At 34.6% G+C, this 21,966-nt stretch overlaps 2 protein-coding genes across 3 annotated transcripts in view; one reads left to right on the plus strand and one right to left on the minus strand.

The window, feature by feature from the left end:
• Window positions 1-21,966, minus strand: part of LOC111507902 (disintegrin and metalloproteinase domain-containing protein 10) — a 415,889-nt gene that overhangs the window by 77,117 nt on the left and 316,806 nt on the right. The gene's annotated exons all lie outside the window — the stretch shown is intronic.
• On the plus strand, window positions 1,601-21,564 carry LOC141485725 (uncharacterized). The gene is made up of 7 exons (XM_074183030.1): window positions 1,601-1,812; window positions 2,754-2,848; window positions 3,844-3,984; window positions 9,265-9,485; window positions 15,538-15,755; window positions 18,679-18,944; window positions 21,343-21,564. The coding sequence occupies exons 1-5, from the start codon at window positions 1,726-1,728 to the stop codon at window positions 15,642-15,644; spliced, it is 651 nt and encodes a 216-aa protein (XP_074039131.1). The 5' UTR covers window positions 1,601-1,725; the 3' UTR covers window positions 15,645-15,755; window positions 18,679-18,944; window positions 21,343-21,564.

Genomic DNA, 21,966 nt, shown 5'->3' on the forward strand with positions numbered 1-21,966 from the left:
GCAATTCGCTACCAATTTAGACGTTGCTCGGTAGAAGCCAAGAGATTCCAACGCCGCTTGACTGTCCGAGAATATTTTTATTGACTTGTGTATGAGGTTGGATTAATCCAATCTTTCCGTAAATTTCCGCTTGAAATATAGTCGCATGAGTTCCTAGGCAGGTAGATATCTCTGTCCTGGGCCTGCAACTAAAAACACCTGCACCAGAACCGGAGGGTGTTTTCGATCCATCTGTGAACCAACAACTATCTGCTCTTGATATTTCCTTCTTCCTTACGTTTAGTTCGGGACATTTTGCTTCTTTATTAGCTAGACTATAAACAAACAAAAATGCTAATGAAGTTTTTCTCTACCTTGTCAAAACAAAGAAAGTGTTTTTCCAAATTTTTAAAAGTCTACTAACCCCAACCGCTCCCCTAAGTACATGATTGATAACGGAATCACTTAACGAGTAAATGTCATCCCATACGACACACGATTCTAGGATTTGCGATGGGTTTCAGGGCTATCTAGTTTAGTAAAATCCAAGATGGCGGCTGCTGGCGGGTCGTCTTCTGGCGCAATGTTGAGCAGTGTTAAAAAACTGTAGTACATTCAATTAGATGTATGAAGTGTGAAGATTACTTTCATCCACAATATATGGCAGAGTCATCAGAAACTAAAAGTTTAATCTGTAGACATGATGAGGATTTCAACGAAGATGAGGAAGGAAAGAAATCAGAGCTTGGAAAAATAGAGAATGGGAGTAATTTAGCGGTTTTTTCGAAGGGAAACTTTTACTTTTATTTGAAAAAAGATGAATCGTTAAAATTCCTAACATGGTTCAAGACCAGAGTCAACTTTTTTCAATACCAGTAAACAAATCAGCCAGCAAGAAGTTGAATATAATTATCAGCGCTGAAATAGATATCAGTAGGTACAGTCTTTAAAAATGACAAATCTCCAAATATTTCAAACAAGCAAAGCAAACAACCTCTCATTACCCAAAAAGGGCTGGTGAGTAGAGTTTGTCTATATTTGGAGGAATGGTATACTCATTTGAAGTGCCACCATGTAATTCTTTGAAATAGGACTGACATGAGCACTCCTCTACATTCAAATTTTGTAAACGTAACAAAATCGCCCAGTCATGATATATAAATAAGTTTTCAGGTACGAATTGAACTCAGTCTTATTGAAACGTCTTCAAGAAATACCCAGAAGAATGTCTTATTATTTTACTCTGAGACTTTTAGTGTTACTGAGTGTGGTAAGTTTTTACGAATAACTGCAAATCTCACTATAGAAGAGGTTCAAGAAAATTCGTTTTGACTTTAATGATTCAGTTTTGAAATTGAATATGCACTTGTGATACACTGTTTGGAACCTTTGGTTCCAAACAACTGGAGTTTTATCCCAACACCAAATCGTTATTTTAACACCTCGACACGTGTTTAGATCACCAAGTGATCATCTTCAAATGGAAGTTTAATCTTTCTCTTGAAGTTGAGGAAATTTAATCTCCCTCTTGAAGATGATCACTTGGTGATCGAAACACGTGTCGAATTGTTAAATTAACGGTTCAGTGTTGGGATAAAACTCCAATAATATTCATTTGAAACTGAATAATGAAATAATACATTATTTTTTCAGTTGACAACAATTTTTGGTATTCCAACAGATATTTGTGAAAAAGATGGAAGTTTCATACCAGTTTGCGATAGAATTTTCATTTATAGTAAAGAAATGGAGGAATTTGTGTCTCTTTCGAATATGACAATGAGAAAACCTGTCGAAGAACCCAGCAGGACCCTCAATGTTATCGTATACAATGTAAGAATTAGAAAAAAATGTATACAATCATCATGAATTTTTTACACTGAAATGTATTATGCTCAACTGTATTTCAAGAAAGTGAAAATTCTAGAATGCCTTCCTTTTCGAAAAATAGAAATTCTAGCCTGAAATAAAAAAACAATGTTATACTTTCATGATAACTGTAACAATTATAGTCATTATAAGAAGTTTCTCAATTTTTCATATCACATTTATATTATTTGAAACCAAAAATTATTTGAAGCGAGCATATGATTTGCATGATATTGATATGAGAAATGCAGTTTTGCTTAGCTTCTTTGAATTTTTCATGCATTAATTGGTATAACAAAAGTAGATATTCACATAATAACTATGATACTATCTCGAAGTGTTTTTAATGCATTCAATAATAATGGATTCAAATTTTTCTAGAGAAATCGTAGGTATACAAGTTGAATTTCAATCGGTTTGTTGAAGTAGAGACGCTAGAAAATGGTACATTGACCGATTTTAGGTCATTTTCTTTTTGTATTCTCAATATCGAGGACGTATTAGAGCCTTTTTTTTTTAATTGTTGATCTTGCAAGTTATTTTGCTGCATCATCTATCAAAGCTAATGAACTGAGTTGTATAGTCTTTTCATAGAAACAAAAGATGACAATTCAACCCAGTACGATAAAACCGACAGAAAGGTACTCTACAGGGTAAATATAATGCGTCTTGGCTTGCAAACGCCATAATTCACTTCAATTCCTGTCGAGTACCTACCTTCAATTTCATTAAAATTTTGAGCCATTGTTTACAGTACAGAATACAAAGAATATTTTCAGTAAAAACTTGATCTTCCTCTTGAAGATGATCACTTGGTGATCGAAACACGTGTCGAGGTATTAAAATAACGATTTGTGTTGGGAAAAACTCCAGCAATTTAAAAAAAAATTGTGTTTTTGTTGCAGATGCACCCATTCGTTATTTACGACCATAATTTGGGACAACTGGATGGATATTTGGGGGATATTTGGAATATCATTCAAGAAACGGGACAAATGAAGTGAGTGATGCAAGTGAAAGATTTCAGAGTGTTGTCATGATTCGGGATGAAGAAGCGAAAAAAAATAGAGGCTCTCCAACTCCATTTTGATTTTCCACCCCTATTAAATTGCTTCAGATTTATCACCTACCAATCATAGCTTGTATATTTTATTCTTCAATATGACAAAGAACAACTCAAAACATCCAATTCTCCCAACGTACCTACACAGTAGTTCTGGTGATTGCATACCAAAAATCAACTACTTTTCCGGGTAATACCACGCTGGACATTGAATTATTTCCGACAGACATTAATGCAAGATACTTCACAGATATTGGTCTTACAAATGTTTCTCGTTCATCCATCTTTCATAAATGTCTGTAGGATACCATTCAATGTCCAAGGTTGTATTAGCCTGGGAAGTAGGCATGCATTTACCAGAACATACTGTGTAGGTACGTTGGGAAAGATGAATGTTTCGAGATTTTGTTCCTCAATATTTTTTTCTCATCTCCTCGATACAGTTTTCAGACTTGTTTTGATTCAATCTTCAATGTTTACACCTTATTGAGTACTTTATTCCAACTCAGTTCTGTTTAAAATCAGTTCATTCGTTAACAAGCTGTCACACCCCTACGAACGACAACCCTCAGAAGTCGAAACTTGTGCGAGCCAAGGATTAACGAGGTCTTACCATTCAACGTGCGATTCCTAACACGGGTCGGGCGACAGCAAGTGAACACTTTTTTCTTTTATTTCATTAAAAAATTCCAGTAATGGAACGTGAACTTGAAGACTTTCTGACTCTAGGGTTGACTTTTATCTAAAATAAATGGGCAAAAATCGAAACCGAACAGACCGATGTGAAATGGAAGTGTCTCAGTTATGAAATGGCTTTACTTCTTCATCTTTGCAATGGGTTAGATGGAAGAGGCCGATGCCACTAATTTCAAGAGTTTTGGGAGTCCAGTTTTATAAAAGTTGAAGGAAAACTAAATCGTTGTTTTTTCCAGAACCAACATAACAGTTATAAAAACTTTCAGTGAGGGAGAAGACCTCATAGAATTAGGAAAAACCGACATATTTCTCGGTGCTGGAGTTGCTCTGGAAAATCAGTCGAATACATACTATACGCAACCATTTTTAGTGAACTGGTAAGTAATAATGATACAATGAAACATTAAAGGAATAATTGTACAGTAACAGAATTAATATGGTAATACAAATCTGTACTGTGTTCAAGTCCGGCTCCATATGATTTGCCGCTCTTCCGCCAACATTAAATATGAAATTTATTATTCATTGTCTATACCTACAAGTTTGTCGCTAATACGCATATTATTAGTGAAAAACGTTAAAAAAACGTTATATGTATACTATCAGCCGTCAATATTCCTTTGAGAAAATTCAAAACTTCTACCTTTCCCTCTTGGTTCTCTAACCTCAAAAAAATGATTTAGGACAAAAAAAAACACTCAAAAAAAATATAAGGAAAACATCAATTGCTATTATGACTTCTGTAGATTGAGGGACAGCTGTAAAGCTATTCGAGATCAGTGCTATGAAAATTACATTAATGAAATTGAAGATAATATTTCTGATAATCCAAAGGTCTTCTGGGGTTATATTCAGAGTAAAAAGAAGTTTTATAAGTTACCTTCAGCCATGTTTAATAAAATTGAAGTCTGTAATATTATTTTTTTATACAATTCAGTTTTCATATGAAAATATTTGTTTCTAAAATATTTTTCTTTCGTGTAATTCAATGTTTATATAAAAGTAGCTGTTTCGAGAAGACTATTTCAATCAGTTTGTGTCTGAAAGTTACTTCTTGTATGATCTGCACATCCATGTATAAAATAACTTTTTTTAAATTGATTGCTTCCTTCCTTTCTTCAAAAGATTCATACATTTTTTCATCATGGAGGAGAAATAGAAGACTGAAACCTTCCTTTCCTAAAAAATTAACCCCTCCTGAAAATAAACCCCCTTCATTTCTTACACTATTGCCTTCGTCTATTTGTTTACAGAGTTTTCATCTCAGGATTTTCGAATGTGAGTAAATAGTGAACATACATGTACATGACTTACATAGTTATTATCGTTTTGAACCAATAAATTGAGCATTTTTGCTATATTGGTTTCAGGATATGTTTTCATCTAATAACTGCTTCTTATCAAATATCTATACCATAATAGTGGGCACTGAATTCTCAGGAATATTATTGCATCAAAACGAAAATGTTGTTGTCAGGTTGTGATTCTATATAGTTTTTCATCTGATAGAATATATAGAATGATGAAATATATAGAATCACAACCTGATAACAATGTTTTCGTTTTGATGCAATAATATTTCTGAAAATTTAGTACCTACTATAATGGAATTTTAGTATAGAGTATTTTAAACATTTTCTACATCCAAGAATTTGCCGCCCCCAGAAATATGCCGCACGGCTCGCCTGACCCTGGGGCCGGCTCTGACTATACTTATACAATATCACCGTGAAATTCGTGAAAGTAAATCTCTAAAAGAAGCGTCCAAAACCACTCTTATTCAATAACGAAAGCTAAATCTGAGTTTATGAAATCAGCTGTGAGGGTTACTAGAAGAACATATTGGTCTCAAAAATTGTTTCATTGGGCACACTCTAGGTGAAAATTGAATCAACATTTTGATATATGTGTGGTGTTTGCACTAATTCAATGAAATTATTAAAATTTCAGAAATAATTTATTTTTTGAACAATAGAAAAACTCAGCCGCGGAAAAAATGAAAGACCATTTCACTACATTCAACTAAAAACGATAATAGTTCGAATTGAGAGTAAAATGAAAAATTACTAATATTTGTGCAACAAAAACACATTGAAAAATCGATCCATAATAATATTCAACCGCATTATTACTCTCAATTATTCAAATTCGTTTGGAACCTGAATAATTGAACGGTTTTATAAAAATTAATTAATTTCTGCCAGTGAATTGTAGATGTGAACATACAATTTCTCTCATTTATATATTGAATTGGTAAAGTAATTGGATATTCTGTGGATAATTAAAACAAATACATCGTCGACTAAACGACCATCCAACCCATTATACTAATAATTTGAAATTAAACAACAACAACGTTAGGAGATATTCGGACACAGATTCGTCATTTCTATTTTTATTTGTAATTCCATACATAGTATCAGACAAGATCGAAAATTTCCCGAAAATTATACATTTGGTTTATTTTGATGTTGATGATTTTCTTATTTTCAAATTCGTAAATATTAGATAATCCCTTTCGATGAACAAAATTGAATCCCCACATTCGGACAAAATATAACGAACTGTTTCTGCCCTCAAGTTGCATCACTTGCCGCTAATATCCAATTCATACGGCTCCACTTTGTTCAGATATCCCACAAATATACAGTGTTGAGTAAGTTGGAGTTGGAGGTTTTTCTTGATCTAAGCTCTCACCATAGAATTCAGTACCACTACAGATGATTGAGGAGCCCTATTTATACGGTGAAATGGATGATCTATCTGCAGCACATTCATTATCATTTTCGTCGCCTGTGAGTTTCTTCAGGTTTCATGGCAATCCGAGCTGCCTAGTTCAATGATCCTAGTTGCCGGTTTCATATTTGACTTCCACAACAAATAAGTATATGTTGTCATACTCAACCACCATTGAGTATAGCTGGTAAATTACCTCTGGTTACAGTTCCCTTGTCTTTCCGTAGATGCGCTTGGCCAACATCATTGTTTTTTTATTTTGTATGTTTAAATGTTGGTTTCATGTTAGTCTAGGATTTGGAACCACTCCCGGACAGTTGAATTTCTCCATCGAGAATATGTAAAGGTTGTTCTACTTTTCCTCCTAGGTCCTCTTGGATTAAGACAACTATGTCGTCTGCTCTGCCCAATATTTCATATCAAATATTGAAGTCTCTCTCTCATAAAGGTCGTGTATACCAATCTAGCTCGAGATATACAAGAAAATACAAGAAAGTAGCTAAAGATACTTTCTTGTTATCAGCTTTTTTCGTAATCCGACAAAAGTCATTAAAATTAAATTCTTAGTATTTCTGGTAGGCTATGATACGTGTATAGATCCGTTTCCCATTATATCTTCCAAAATATCTGATCTACAGCCGATTGAGTTCGGAGTTCTTCGAGGCTCCATGCTGGGGCCTCTTTTATTCATAGTTTATATAAACGATCTCTTCTATGAACTTTTACCTCACACATGTGTCATTTATGCTGATGCCACATCGATCTTGTGCTCTGACAACAACTATCAGAATCTGCTTGAAGCCATGACACTTGCAGAAAGACAAGCTGGATAATAGTTCAATTCACAAACTCAATGAGGAAATCACACGAAATGATTTTCTTGACTTATGATAATTTTTCTGTGGGAAAAACTGTCAACTTACTGGGAATCACTCTTGACGATGAATTGAACCAGAAGCTCTCAAAATATATCTCTTTACTCCGGCAATTGAGAAACTTTGTGTTATAGAAAGTCTTCTCCCAGCTTATTATGTTTTTTTTCATTCTCATGCTAGCTATGGAACCCTACTTTGGGGCAACTCCTCCAATGCCACAAAAGTTTTTACGCAGATTTTCACGATTCAAGCGGGTCATTTTTCACAAGATTAGAAATAATGATGTTACCATCTACTTTTATATATTAGATACTTTCGGAAATACACAAGAATATAAATAGATTTTCAACCAACTCCCAAGTTCACGGATATAATACTCGTGGGGCTAATCCTTTGAGATCTCATCGGTTCAATTTACAAAAATCCTCTAGAAACTCACTCGATGTAATCTATATAATATTCTAACATCCAGTATCATAAATTTACTTTATCTATGTTTCAGAAAGCACATCAACGACTATCTGATAAAACAAAGTTTTTATAAATATTACTGGAGTTTTTTCCCAACACAAAACCGTTATTTCAACACCTCGACACGCGTTTCAATCACCAAGCGATCATCTTCGAGAGTAAGATTAAACAGTTTGTTGGCAAAAAAAAAACCCAGTAATATTCATTACTACACCAAAGGTTCCAAACAGTGGATCAAAAGTTTTTATAGTACATAGAGATATGTTGCTACAATTTCAGTGCTTGAACTTTTATAATATCATGCACATTCTATGTTCACTTTCCTTGTGAAATTGTATGTATATTCCATTCAATTAATTTTCTGTATATTTGATTCAATAATCATTCCGTATTTTTCAACTGTTTTCGAAATTATGATTTTCCACGTCAAAAAAGCCCCGGTACCAAATTTCGTGCAAATAACAAAAAAATTCAATTTCAACACCCTCCGAAACGAAGCATATCCAGACTGTTTATAAAGACTTTGTTTTTAAATTGTCTCAGGAATACGTCACTTGAATATTTTCATAATCATTTGAATTGAATGTGAATTGAAATATATGAAATACAGTTTGAACTACCCCGATGAATCTTTATATTTCTACTCTTTACAGCAATCAAAACTAAATCTTTTTGGTTAATATTGCTGCTCAACTTGTGATGACATGAAATAATGAGGAAAGGAGTTTTACATCATACCATTCCTTTCATAATTTTTCACAAAAGTATATATTATCATATTTTCATATTTCTTAGTATATTGGCTTTATGTTGTCAGTAAATAAACCAAACTTCGTTAAATTATATGGGTTTGGCCATAAATTGTTGATTTTCAGACAGTTTTCCGATTTCACCTCGTCATTAATTATGTCTCAAACTCTAAAATTTGAATATAAATGAGAACGATAATTATTTTTTGATGATAGTATCAATTCGAAAGTATTTCTTTTCTTCAAAGTTCGATACTCTGAACGGGGAACGAAAACGTTATTCCAAATGATCCTATCAATTTAATGCATTTCATCAATAAGCTCAGGGGCTTAAAATCGTATTCAAAACTCAATATTTTCAAAAGTAATCCTCGAAAGTAAATACAAAAACAACTTCAACAAAACATTCATGGAATTTCCATAATTTCCGTCGTTAATTAGAGGATTTCAGATGCTTAGCGATCGGTATAACTGAACAGTAACGCTTATTTATACCTTCAATTGGTAAATTTAAAATGATTTGAAGTAGGGTGGTCAAATTGGTTTTGATATTTTTAGATTTCAAGTATGAAAAGTGTATTAGATTTGATCGTCAATTTAATCACCAATAAAACTAAAAACCTTTTATCTTTTATATTATTAAATTGATTATGTTGTCAATTCGATATTTCTAGCTACTATTAAATAACCGAACTTTTTAGTTCTATATTTCTCAACCGTCTTTATCAAAAAGTACTCATGAGGCCTTCAAATATTTTAGCCAATGGGGTTACCTCCATCACTGCATTTTATTTTCTGTAATTAACCGAAATAATAATGCTTGCAGGTACCACTTATATTTGAAAACTCCAAAGGTGAAGGGATCCACCCACTCCTATTTGGAGACTTTTTCCGCAAATTTATGGTTTGCAACATGTGGGCTATTCATGATTTTGAGTTTGACAGTTTTCCTAACGATTAAGCTACTGAACAGATGGCAAAAGGTAGAGCCTTCAGTATCGTTACCGTCTTGTTTCCTAGGCGTCGTGTCTGGATTTATAAATCAAGGTAAGTCAAAGAACTATTATTATCGCACCTTATGCAAGTAACAATTTATTGCGAGATTACAGTTTACAAAACCCTAACACGTGTTTCGCTATACGATAGCTTCCTCAGGCGTGTTCATCCAAACTAAATTCTACCTAATTAGTATTTTATATAATATATCAATTTTGATAACTTTCCATTTCATGTATGAATTGATTTCGTTTGAATTACAAAAATCAAGCACTACAGGAATATCCTGAAGGCGCTCTAGGAGCGGGGCCAGTGTTGGATTCGAATCGCTGGAAAACGTTTGGAAAAACGTTCTCAGGGAGCTTATTCAACACAAATGAAGTTCTTCAAATGCAAAAGTTCTTGATCACTGCAAACGCAGTGAGCCAAGAATGACAGCCTTTTGCATCTGTGCGGCTAAGATTTCTGCCTTAGTGCGGCAAGCCGGTATGATTTTTAGATTCGAGAGTAGAGAAGACATCATTCCACCAAGGACTCCAACAGTCAGAACGACCATCTTGACAGAGTGATCTGGATAGAGTCTGCGGAGTTCGAAGAGAAAATCTCGATATTTCATCCGTTTTTCCTCCTCTTTTCTGACGATATTCGTCTCGCTAGGAGCTGAAAACTCCACGACAAATATCGTTTTGGTCTGGTGGTCGAGAAGGACTATATCAGGCTTATTAGCTTGTATGAGCCTGAGGGTGGGGAACGAATAGTTCCAATAAATTCGGCACTTCTCATTCCCCACAACGGATTCAATATCCCCCGGAGCGTAGGGCAACACCGGTGTCTCGTCAATACCGTAAGAGTGCCGTAGATGGTAATATAGCACTCTTAGGGCCGCGTTATGTCGATGGATATAGGCCGAGATCGCATATGCTGGACATGCTGATAGCAAGTGCATTAGGGTCTCGGGCGCCTCGCGGCAGGCCCTGCACCTTGTGCCAGGAACCTCTATACCCATCACGCGACTGCGGTAGACTAAGGTGTTGAAGACATATTATTATATGCAACGTCCTGCTGCCGATGTCCTGGAATCCATATGTAATGACGAGACAAATATGCTGTCGTCAGCAAAGCAACATTTTGGATTCTGGTTTTTTCCAATATACAATAAAAAAAAGGTCGGAAACAATATGGATCGCTGGGGAACACCAGCGTTGATGGTGAAAGTATCAACCAACGGCCACATTCAGGGAATGTTCTTTCAGAAAGGTGGAAAGCCATACATAAAAGCATCGAAGTTTGGCCAACAAACCCTCATGCCACACACTGTCAAAGGCTTCAGAAATATTAAGCTCTGGACTCAGCTCTGGACTCTCTCTGTTTCTCGATTGCGTTATTCTAAACATTAAATGGACATGTAATGTCGGTCGGTAGCCGTGCGGTTCGACGTGGGTGCTTTGTTCGCTCAGTCAATCGGCCGATGTGTGAGTTGATGGGTCAAGCCCCAGGCTGAACCCTCGATTTTCACTTGCTATTGTCCAACCCGTGTTAGGAATCACACGTTAAAAGGTAAGACCTCGTTAGTTCTTAGCTCGCACAAGTTTCGACTTCTGAGGGTTGTCGTTCGTAGGGGTGCGATAGCTGGTTGACGGAAAAATATATTTTAAACATATTTTTAATCAATATTACTGGAGTTTTTTCCCAACACCAAATCGTTATTTTTAACACCTCGACACGTGTTTTGATCACCAAGTGATCATCTTCAAAGAGGAAGATTGAAATTTCTAATCTTCCTCTTAAAGATTAAAACTTCTAATCTTCCTCTTTGAAGATGACCAATTGGTGATCGAAACACGTGTCGAGTGTTAAAAATAACGATTTGGTGTTGGGAAAAAACTCGACACGTGTTTCGATCACCAAGTGATCATCTTCAAAGAGGAAGATTGAAACTTCTAATTTTCCTCTTTGAACATGATCACTTGGTGATCGAAACACGTGTCAAGGTGTTAAAAATAATGATTTGATGTTGGGAAAAAACTCCAGTAATAATGATTACTACATCAAAGGTTCCAAACAGTGCATCATAAGTATATTTTCAATCACCAATTTCCAAATTATAAAACAGATTCGACAGAGAGGAAATAATTTAATTATATTTGGTTCCTAAATCTATTCATTTCTAAGCATTCCAATAGATTAGGTATCAAACCTTTCTTTTCCAAATGTAATAACGTCATAGTTGTGGATAAACTTATGCTTCTCTGCCAAAAGATAGTTTGCAAAAGTGGAAATGTTTTTCCGATTCGGGAAACTATTTGTATTATTTGAAAGAGGTTTTCCCCAGTTGGCCAACATAAAGGTTTGGGCAAGAGCCACAAGTCAACTCATAATATACTCCTGATGTATCTGACGAATTTGCTCAAACTAAAAGTTGTTCTGTGAACTACGACCAAATATTTCTTTATCATTTTGAATAAAGATCTCAACTCCGAAATATTTAGCATGACTAACATCTTTAGTTTGAAATATCTCTTGCGTATTGTTGATATCACATCCCAGCTAGTTTCCTAAGAACAACAAGAGATATCATCAGGGTTTTGCTTTCGAAACGAGGAAGCGGGAAATTATCAAAACACCCTCTAGCACGAGAATATGCTTTATCAAGTTTCTGGCTAATTTACTCTGGCATACGACAAAGGGTTAATGATAGATATCCAACGACCCTTGTGTATGAGAAATCACTAGTGGCTGATCTGAGCAGAAACAGGGTTATGGATGTTCAAGTTGTTCGAATTAAAAGGTTGATTTGGAAATCCAGGACGATAAGATTGTTGCTCATTGAAAATGTAAATGCTACTACGAAGCAATGATATTTTTTCCTGTATTTTTGATTCCTAAGTAACACTGAAATTTTAAGTATCATCGAGAAATGGAAAAGGCATTATTGACCTGATAGATGAATGATCTATAGACGCTAAAGTTTGACTGACGTTATAAAATCATTAATACAAATTATTGAGTATGTGAATTATTTCCATTCATATTTCAAATTATATTACATCAGTTTGGAACAGAATTGATTCGAATCCAAAATTAGAAACTAGGAATCCACATTTCAATAATAAATTAGGTACTATTAAATCGGAAATATCGATAGGGAGCGTTTAATTATTATAAAGTGGCGTAATAATCATAAAATATATTGAATTTTCCCCATAGGATGTGATAATAAACAGTAAAAGATTAATTTTGTGTGAAGTATAGAAATTATAGGGATTGTTCATTAAATTGATGCAAATTGAAATGAAAATGCGACCTAACGAAGAAGACAAACGGGACAACTGTTTTTGACGAAACTACCCTGATGCTACAAAAATTTCCTAAAATGGCATTCTATTTATTTTCTCTGCAGAAGAAAAACACTCGAAGTCGAAGCTTTACTTTGCAATGAGCCGCCTTGGGAAGCAACTTTCACCTTTGATATTCCAGTTCATGCTTACTCATGCTTGTCGTTTGAGGACAGTTGACTCGATGGAACGCCATTTTCAGCTGATCAACAATATGGACTTTCACATTGGTTGGAAAATCGACATGAATATGTTCCAAGGAAAATTATGATGACCTCATACGGCCACTACGGCCAGCTTCAGGAAAAGAGCTAAAATGACTAACCAAGGTTTCCAAGTCAAAGAAGTCCTGTGTGTCAGCTTAATAACAAACAGAAACCAGAAGAGACTTTCAGATAACTTCTTCCCCTACCATCTGAATATCATAAATAGTTGGCTAGCCTTCAGATAATTCCATCGTGATTCGTAAGCATGGACAGGCCGCGAAGTTCCCAGAGACTCGCCGCCCAATCGATCTAACTTCGCTTGGCAGCTGAGTTGGCTGAAATAGTTGTTCAACAATGATTCGAAGATCGAAATCTCCTTGCTGACGAACAATTTGGTTTCAAGAGGGAACATTCCTGTAATTCACAGGTACATTTTGTTCTCTTGAAAGCCTCGACTGTGCACGGTACAAACATCTTCTATACGAGAATGAGTTGCTCGACTTCTACTTCTCTCGAGCAATACTCCAGAATGGGGAGACACAATTCTTCCTCGGTTGCGAAGGGGATCTCAGGAATTACTTGGATTTTATGATATACCAAAGACACACCGGCCCCCTTAGACATAAAGTGTGGAGTTACAAATTCAAAAGAGAGTAGCCCAACTCTCTCATTAACAGAAAGTCTAAGTTGATTTTCAAAAAACAAGATTTTGATTTACAAGTAATCTACAAGTGTCTTGGGGGCCAAACCGCTCAGACTAATCTATAACCTTGTCATCAAGTATGCTTCAGGTGTCTGGGGAGACAAACCGCTGGTATATGTGGAATGGTACCTTTCGAAATGATTTGAGGCTAATTTCCATAGCAGTCCTCACAGTTGAGGAACCATACAGTTTTCGTAAGGGCTTTTAGTAACCCCACATACCTCAGATGGCCCCGCTATTGAACCTTACATGAATTCCATTGAATAGTGAACAGTTCCTTCACTGTACACCCCATTCAGTAAGCGATTCCCACCGTCAAGGGTTATCTCTAACCTTTATGCCGTCAAAGAAAACATCATTGGGTTATGTTCCACTGGTTCCCCTACGAACAATTATCACAAACCCAACAACAATACACATACCTACTCATATTTATTTATTCAAAGTAAACTTACAGAATCATATACAATTCCAAATGGCATATAAACAATATAAATAAAAAATAGAAAATATAGAAAAACACGAGCACAAAGCAAAGAAAAACAAATTTGAAACAAATCAAAACTGTCAACTGGGGCAACTTAAAAATATCAAAAGTAATTGATTTTCAGAATAGCTTGCTTTTTGAACTGTGCAAAAGTCAAATGTGTGATGTCAAGGAATAAGAAGTTTTCAGTATAGTTTTTTTTGCGATCATGTAGTGAAAGCAGAATTTCCATAACTGGTTCTATTATTTTGCATATAGAGAACCCACCTTCGACGGGCGGTTCTGACACTGACATGAATGAACAACCTCTTTAATATATCTGAACAATCGATTGAATTGTTCATGATCTTGTGAAGGAAATATATCATGGCATTTTAACGCCTATCCTCAAGAGTTTGGAGGTTGACTATTATAAGTCCGGTATGGGCATTAATTACGAATTAATCACGGTTTACCCTTCAGCGCCTTTATTGACTGTGACAGATTCAGTTTGGTACGAATATATGTGGAAATATCTTAATTGTCATAGAGTGTACGAATAGCCAAGTCGAGCTGCCAGCATTATGATATATAGGTTCTTCGTAAGTGGTTCAGCCAAACAGTGGAACTGATTCCAAAGCTAGCCTATTCATGGAAGTGATATAAATGAAACCCTTCCAACAATGCTGACATTACAGGATGATTTCTGTTGTAGGCTGACGCAGGCAGATTAGGGAAGATTGAGGATGAAAATAAAGAGTCCTGGAAGGAGAATTCGGTCAAATTGGCATGTCATTTTGTTTATATTCTATAATAGAATCTCATCGTAGATGATGGATAGCCCCATTAGATTAGATTTTGAAAACCGAGGTATATTGCAAATATCCCCAAGACAGTGGGTATGTTATACTTTCAGATAACAAATAATACAATTTATTCGCGTTTCCTAATTTGGTTTCTGGGATCCACAAATGTGTTGAGCTGAAACACCTGCTCAGGAAAAGATTACCAAAACTTCTGATATATAAGAATGAAAAGTGAACTTTTTTCCTTGACCAACAAGAATTGATCATTTGAAGGAATGAATAATTCCTAAGGGTGGTTGCTATGAATTTATTATACAGAGGAATTGCACTTATTACCAGTATTGAATGCAATTCAGTTATTGGTATATATTTTGTGGAATATTAAGATGAATATACTCAAATATTAAGAGTGGGTTGGTTTTTTATGTTGAAAAGATATATGAAATCGTAACAAAGTTGAGTTTTATTTGACAAAATTCCACACTCTTCATTGAATGACTCGTACATGACACACTGATGAATGGAAGTCAAACAGACACTGGTGTGAATTGTTCGAGAAATATTTCAAAGTAATCGATTTTTTTCAGAGTTCAACTTGAAGTTGGTAAGCATATCAGGAAGGATACAGGTTTTCTTCTCTCTGCTTCTGGGAGTGGTGTTATTTTCTTCGATGAATGCCGTGCTTTTTTCTTGACTGGCCGTTCACGATCTGGAATTTCCCTTCAACTATTTATCAGACATATCCAAAACCAAGACACTCTCGATTTGCCTTCGGAACGAGAGCTTCGTGTATGAAGAGTTTAAGGTACGTAATAGCACAATCAAAATTCTGCTACTGAATATATATACAGTGTCATCATTAAAGTGCGCACCATATGGGAAACTTTTTTTTCGAAAAGATTCAATGAAGTTTAACTTCGGCACTTGTTTTTGCTTTGAATTTAACTTAAAATGATGCGGCCAACTGCGACCCACTGACGTTCAGTATTTGTCAAATTCAACTTTTTTTTTTAATTGAAAAAGTGCATTTCTAGATCGAATTTAACAAAAAGTTACTTGTGTCTACGGCAATTTTATATCTATATGCCAAATTTTATGCAACTAGGATAAAGTTAACGTTTTACTTATTTTTGTAAGATATCCCTTTATTTTAAAAAACAAGTTCGGTTAATTGTCATCAATTCATGTATACATAGCAAACTCATCATGGAGTTCAACTTTTCTGATACATTTTTACTTATACGGACATTTTTAGAGAGGAATTGAAAATTTGCTATAAAAATTTTAACATGACTGGTGCAAAGTTTCAATCACTTGGCTATTTCCTCAAACATACCTTTGATATCGAAAAAGCAGAGGCAACTAAAAAAAATGTAAATAATTTCGATAGAACTATTATTATTATTATAAATTTTTAACAACAATAATATTATAGAAAATACAAATGGGTACAAAAAATTACTTATTGATCTAAATGAGGTTGTCAAACACTTATAGCCTACATTTCAGTATGTCACCCTCCACGTTCAATACAAATTATGGTCCTTCTACTGATATCTGTAACTGCATTTATAATAAATTGGGGATTTATATTTGCACAGCACTCGCGAATGGTATTTTCCAGATGTTGTATGTCCAATAACTTTGTCTCTGAACATTTGTTGGAGGGACTGTTTCACAGCAACCGTGTGATGTATTGGTGCGCCATCAAGCTGATACCGTAGGTCGTATTTAATATTCAAAGGCATATTATCTAAAACTTCACTAACCTCATTATTTAAAAGGTTGAGATAACCGACGGATGATAAATTTTTCCTGGAGAAAAATGGCCCAATTATTTGGTCGTTTGGTCTCTCTCCTTGAAACCAGAATGAACACCCCAAACGGACATCAAAATCTCGTTCTTTTAATGTGTTAATGAATTTTGGCTTGTAAGGCCAGAATTTATTCTTTAATAAAAATTTTCTAACACTTTCTCTTTTGTAATCGGTATTTTTCATATTATCGGTTATGCTCGTTTACCCGTGTTCAATAACTTTTAAACAAATGTTAAGTTGGGCCTCCTTATCATATTTACTTGGAGTGTGCAATTAGAATTTCAAATTTTTTGAACAAAATTAGAAAAATATGAAAAGAGAAAGGGAAAATAAACTTTTTATTGTATTAGTTTGAGAATGTTCATATGAGGACGAAACTGCAGTAATGTTAGTTACAATTTATTAAAAGTGGTAAAAAACAGGAAAAATATATTTTTCATAAAGCAATCTTTTTCTTTCCTGGTCAATAATTATTAAAAAACAGTTTTTGCAAAAATTTCCAAATTTTTCAAGATATATAATGACTGTAGGTTGCTAGATTCCATTCGATAATCACGATTTCATAAAAAAAAGAAATGGAAACTTAATACTCGTATTTTGCTCATTCATCTGAATCTTTCTGGTTGCCAGATTTTTGGTATCACAGTCAATATGACAATTCCAACTGTACTGACTGTCGTTTTATCCCTGAATATATAACAATTATAGTATAGAGTATTCAAGTCTCGAGTCGAATATGCTGTGAAATGTATTGATTTTTCTGGAAGCTAAATTGATTTGGTTAAACATTTTATATACTTGTAATGCACTATTTGGAACCATTGGTGAAGTAATAAGTATTACTGGAATTTTTTATCAACACCAAACCGTTATTTTAACGACTCGACACGTGTCTCGATCACCAAGTGATCATCTTCAGGAGGAATGTCACACTATTTCATCTGAAACATGTGTCGAGGTGTTGAAATAACGGTTTAGGGTTGGGAAAAAATTCCAGTTATATTCATTTATAAATTGTATTTTCAATAGAAAAAATTGTAATCAGTTCTTGATAATTTATGACATCACAGAACAACACATTTTTTGTCCAGCCTCATTATGAAACTGAAAGGTTTGGGAGCCCAAAAATAACACGGGTGTTGAGCAAAACTATTAAAAAATGGAAAAAGGAAAACAAATGGGTTTCTTAAATATTTGATCAAATAGATTCTTGACGATTTCGTTGAAATATGTGTAGATGTCCTTTATTTACATTCTAAAATGGCTACATGTATATGTTGTCCCACAACGCATTTAGTCAAGCTAGCGTAGAGATACGTAACATATGGAAACCTCTCATCAAACGAAAAACGACCAACTCCTGTCAAACGGTCGTCTCCCGCCAAAACCAATAAAGCGGAAAGAGGGAAGAGGGGATAGGTGAAAGCACTCGAATGACCTATAAATAGTCAGATCACGGAGGAATAAGTCCAGTTATCACCCGAAGACGATTGTGGATACTAATAATGGAAACGTTGTGACATAATTTGGTTTGAAATCTTTCAATTTTTAGTTTTTAATTTTTGGTTAATGATATTTTCAATTTTTTCAATTATTTCAGCTTTTATTATTATTTCAATTTTTATTTGTTTGGTTGTTGTATGTTATTCCTTTGTAATTTCAGTTTTTTGTTTAATAAAATTGATATTTTTGGTTAATCTTTTATATTATATTAGACAATGGAAGTCCGAACTGATGAAATGCATTGGTAGTGCTAAAATAATAATTCAAATTTATCTCCTATTCGCTATCATAATTTTCAGTAAAAGTCCACCTCTATATTGTTTCGAAATTACATCAAATTGCATCCATCTCAACCGATGAAAGTGAGTCTTAGGATAACATAACTGAATAGAAATTTCTCTCTTCCAGGACCAGAATAGCAATATTTTGAAACCCGAGTGGAATGGCATTGTGAATAACAAGAACTGTTTGGATATCACCGATCAATCAAATATTGACAAAATCATCTGCAAAGATAACGTTATTGTCTTCGAGAACAGGGTCATAATGTCTTCGGTACAAAAACGGTCGAAATTTTTCTGTGACGTGGTTAGGTATCCTGAAAAATTTTATTCTCGAGGAAACATATTTTCGATGACCAAATCATTGAAAGAAAGATTTCATATAAAAAACATGTGAGTATATGAAAGATTTCATAACAAATACATTTTACTCGAACGTCAACAATTTATAGTAGGTATATGAAGGGTACTATTTTTTTTTACGGAAATGACTTAATTGTTTATCGAAATATTTCCCTTGATGACACTGGTAAACACACAGTTTGCTGCCGGATTTTTTTTACTGTTTCTAGGTAATTTGGGTCTGCTGAATCCAAAAATGCCACCAGATTTGATCCATCAGATCGTTTTCAAAAAATACGACAACAGATCACATTTCTAACATATAGGGTAATTTAACGCAGCATTACCTACATATATGTAGTGCTACTACCCATCAAATAAACGAAACACGAATGAAAAGTGAGATATTTATTGTAAAACAATATACTTACAAAAATCATCACACATCTCTGCCAAAAAACTTAACTTTTCATGTAAACTAACCAGCATCGCAGCACAAATCTGTTATTCGGCGTCACCTAAAAACTTCCTTTTATATGATTTTCTTGCAAATGCTTTAAAAGGACGGACCCTTTGAAGATTCCAGCAGTAATCGGCCATCGTGTGAGTGTCCCAACTCCCCTGATACCTCTCTTCCATCGTTTTGATATCATGGTGGAAGCGTTCCCCTTGTTCCTCACTAAGGTCACCAAGATTTTCTGGGAAACGGTCTAAGTGGCTGTGGAGGTGATGAATTTTAATACTCATATAACAACCGTGCTTTTTAAAATTGTTGAGCATTTCTTCCACAAAATTTGCCGATTTATTGTTTCCAAGAAAATGTTCCACAACTTTCAGAAAAGAGCACCATGCATTACACTCAATTCTAGTCATCGATTCTGTGAAATGCGAATCTTTCATGAGTTGTCGTCGTATCTGAGGCCCATCAAATATTCCGGTTTTCAATTTTTCTTTACTAAGTGCAAGGAATTTGCTGAACAGGTATTCAAAGGACGATTCTGGTCTAGGGCCTTTACAAATTGTTTCATCAGCCCTAGTTTAATATGTAACGGAGGTAATATTATTTTTTCTCGGTAGACTAACGCTTCGTTAACTACGTTAGCTTCTCCTTGAACTAAAGCATCTCTAGAACGCCATTTTCTTCTACTCCAGTGTTGGTCCTTTGCCCTGCTATCCCAAAGACATAGGAAACAAGGATTTTTTGTATAGCCACCTTGTTGGTATACTTAAATATTTGTTGCCATTATGACACACTTCAAACTTCGTTTGGAACTGTCGATAAAAATACGCCAGTAATCCGGTATATACTCCGATACACCAATTTTTTCTAACAGTCCTTTGATATTGTTACAAAAAACCATATAGTCTTGCTGAGAAAAAAAGGAAAAGATCTTTTTCTCTATTACGGTAGTCTGGGTGAAGAAGTTTCTTTTCCTTCAGTCTGGAGGCAAGCAACTCGGAAGAATCCTTTGGAAGGTTCAAATCTCTAATGAGATCGCTTAGCTCCTCCTGAGTAAAGCGCTCAGGACGTGCTGAATCCCCTTCAAAATCACTGTCGTCTTCCTCAACTCTATTAGTCTGTAGTTTGTCAGATAATGTTTCGACATTATCTTCTGGTAACGTAGGTGGGCTGCTAAATATTGGAATTGGTCTTATTGCTGAATCCAGGTTGGGATATGTCTACGTATGTCGATTGTTACGATTAATGCCCTTTATATTCACAAGACAGAAATAGCAATCGTCAAAATAATTTTTTGGTTTCTTCCATACCATTGGAACACCAAACTTTCAAACAGTTTCGTTGTCCTTTTGTCCACTGTCGCTAGTTTTCAAGACACGGTTTGCATACTACATGTGGATTTATCTTGATCTCGTAAATGAACACCAAAATAGGCTTGATATGCCCTTTTTATAAAATCACAAACTGGTTTTCTACTTTCTTTCACATAGTACTCGCCACATATGTAGCAAAAAACGTTTGGGTTATTCACACAACAACGCCTGCTTGTAAAAGCCATGGATTTCAGTTGTCACAAACAAACTCTTGCAACGAAACTCAAGTTCAGACTAAATTTTACAATGGAATGCAGTCGACTTTATAGGAATTTATTAAGGCCATTTCCAAGAAAATACTATTTACTTATCGGACAGTAGGTAAGAAGCAATTAGCCCTAATTTCATGTTATGGGCATTTCCAATAAGAACACTTTAATTAGAATTCATTAGTATGCATTTGTCTTAGAATTTGTTAAGTTTGTTTATAAACGTATTGCAATTATAGTGGTAGTATATACAGAAATGTAAGAATATTTAAGTATTTGATCAGTATGTTATATCTCGAAAACTATAGATGATACAAAGAAAATGTTTGTATTTTTGGAATCAGCACAGATGCATCAACCAATCGTTTTTTGTTCGAATTTATAATTTATAAGTTTCTATTTTTCAGTATGAGTAGATTAAGGAGTTCTGGAATCTTTAGCCGTTTAGAAAATAAGTGGATCAAAACCTTCACCTCGGAAATAAATACCCAATCGTGGAACGTCGTCAACATGGAACACGTCGATGGAATACTTTATTCCTATTTCCTCATGATACTACTTAGTTTAGTTATTTTAGGAATGGAGATACTATGGTTCAACTATTTCACTGAAGAAGACAACACGTTGAATGATCGTTATTTCCAATGGATAGAGTAGAATACAAATTATAAATAATTCATATTTGTATGAATGACATTCAAATTAATGATAATAAACTATGCTCAGTTGTATGTGATTCTTGTATTACGTTATTGAAAATGATTTTTTTTCATTTCTTCAAAATGAAGGAATGAACAAATAATTCATTATTCTTGTTGACCACAATGTAGTGATTCAATAAAGTTTGACAAATACAGATATAAATGGTGCAAATATTGATGTTACTATAATCATAGCCATTACTGGCTAATGCGTAAGTACCTACATGAATGGGTTAATCAGCAGAGAAAGCTTTCACTCAGAACATTATCTGTTTCATCCCGATGCTGATTCTCTTTCTGCTTTCAATAAATTGCCTGATCACATAAAAA

Source organism: Leptinotarsa decemlineata, unplaced genomic scaffold, assembly GCF_025532065.1.
Source record: "Leptinotarsa decemlineata unplaced genomic scaffold, Ldec_3_MD MMD2_tig00026330_RagTag_RagTag, whole genome shotgun sequence".
Classification (NCBI taxonomy): Eukaryota; Metazoa; Arthropoda; class Insecta; order Coleoptera; family Chrysomelidae; genus Leptinotarsa; species Leptinotarsa decemlineata.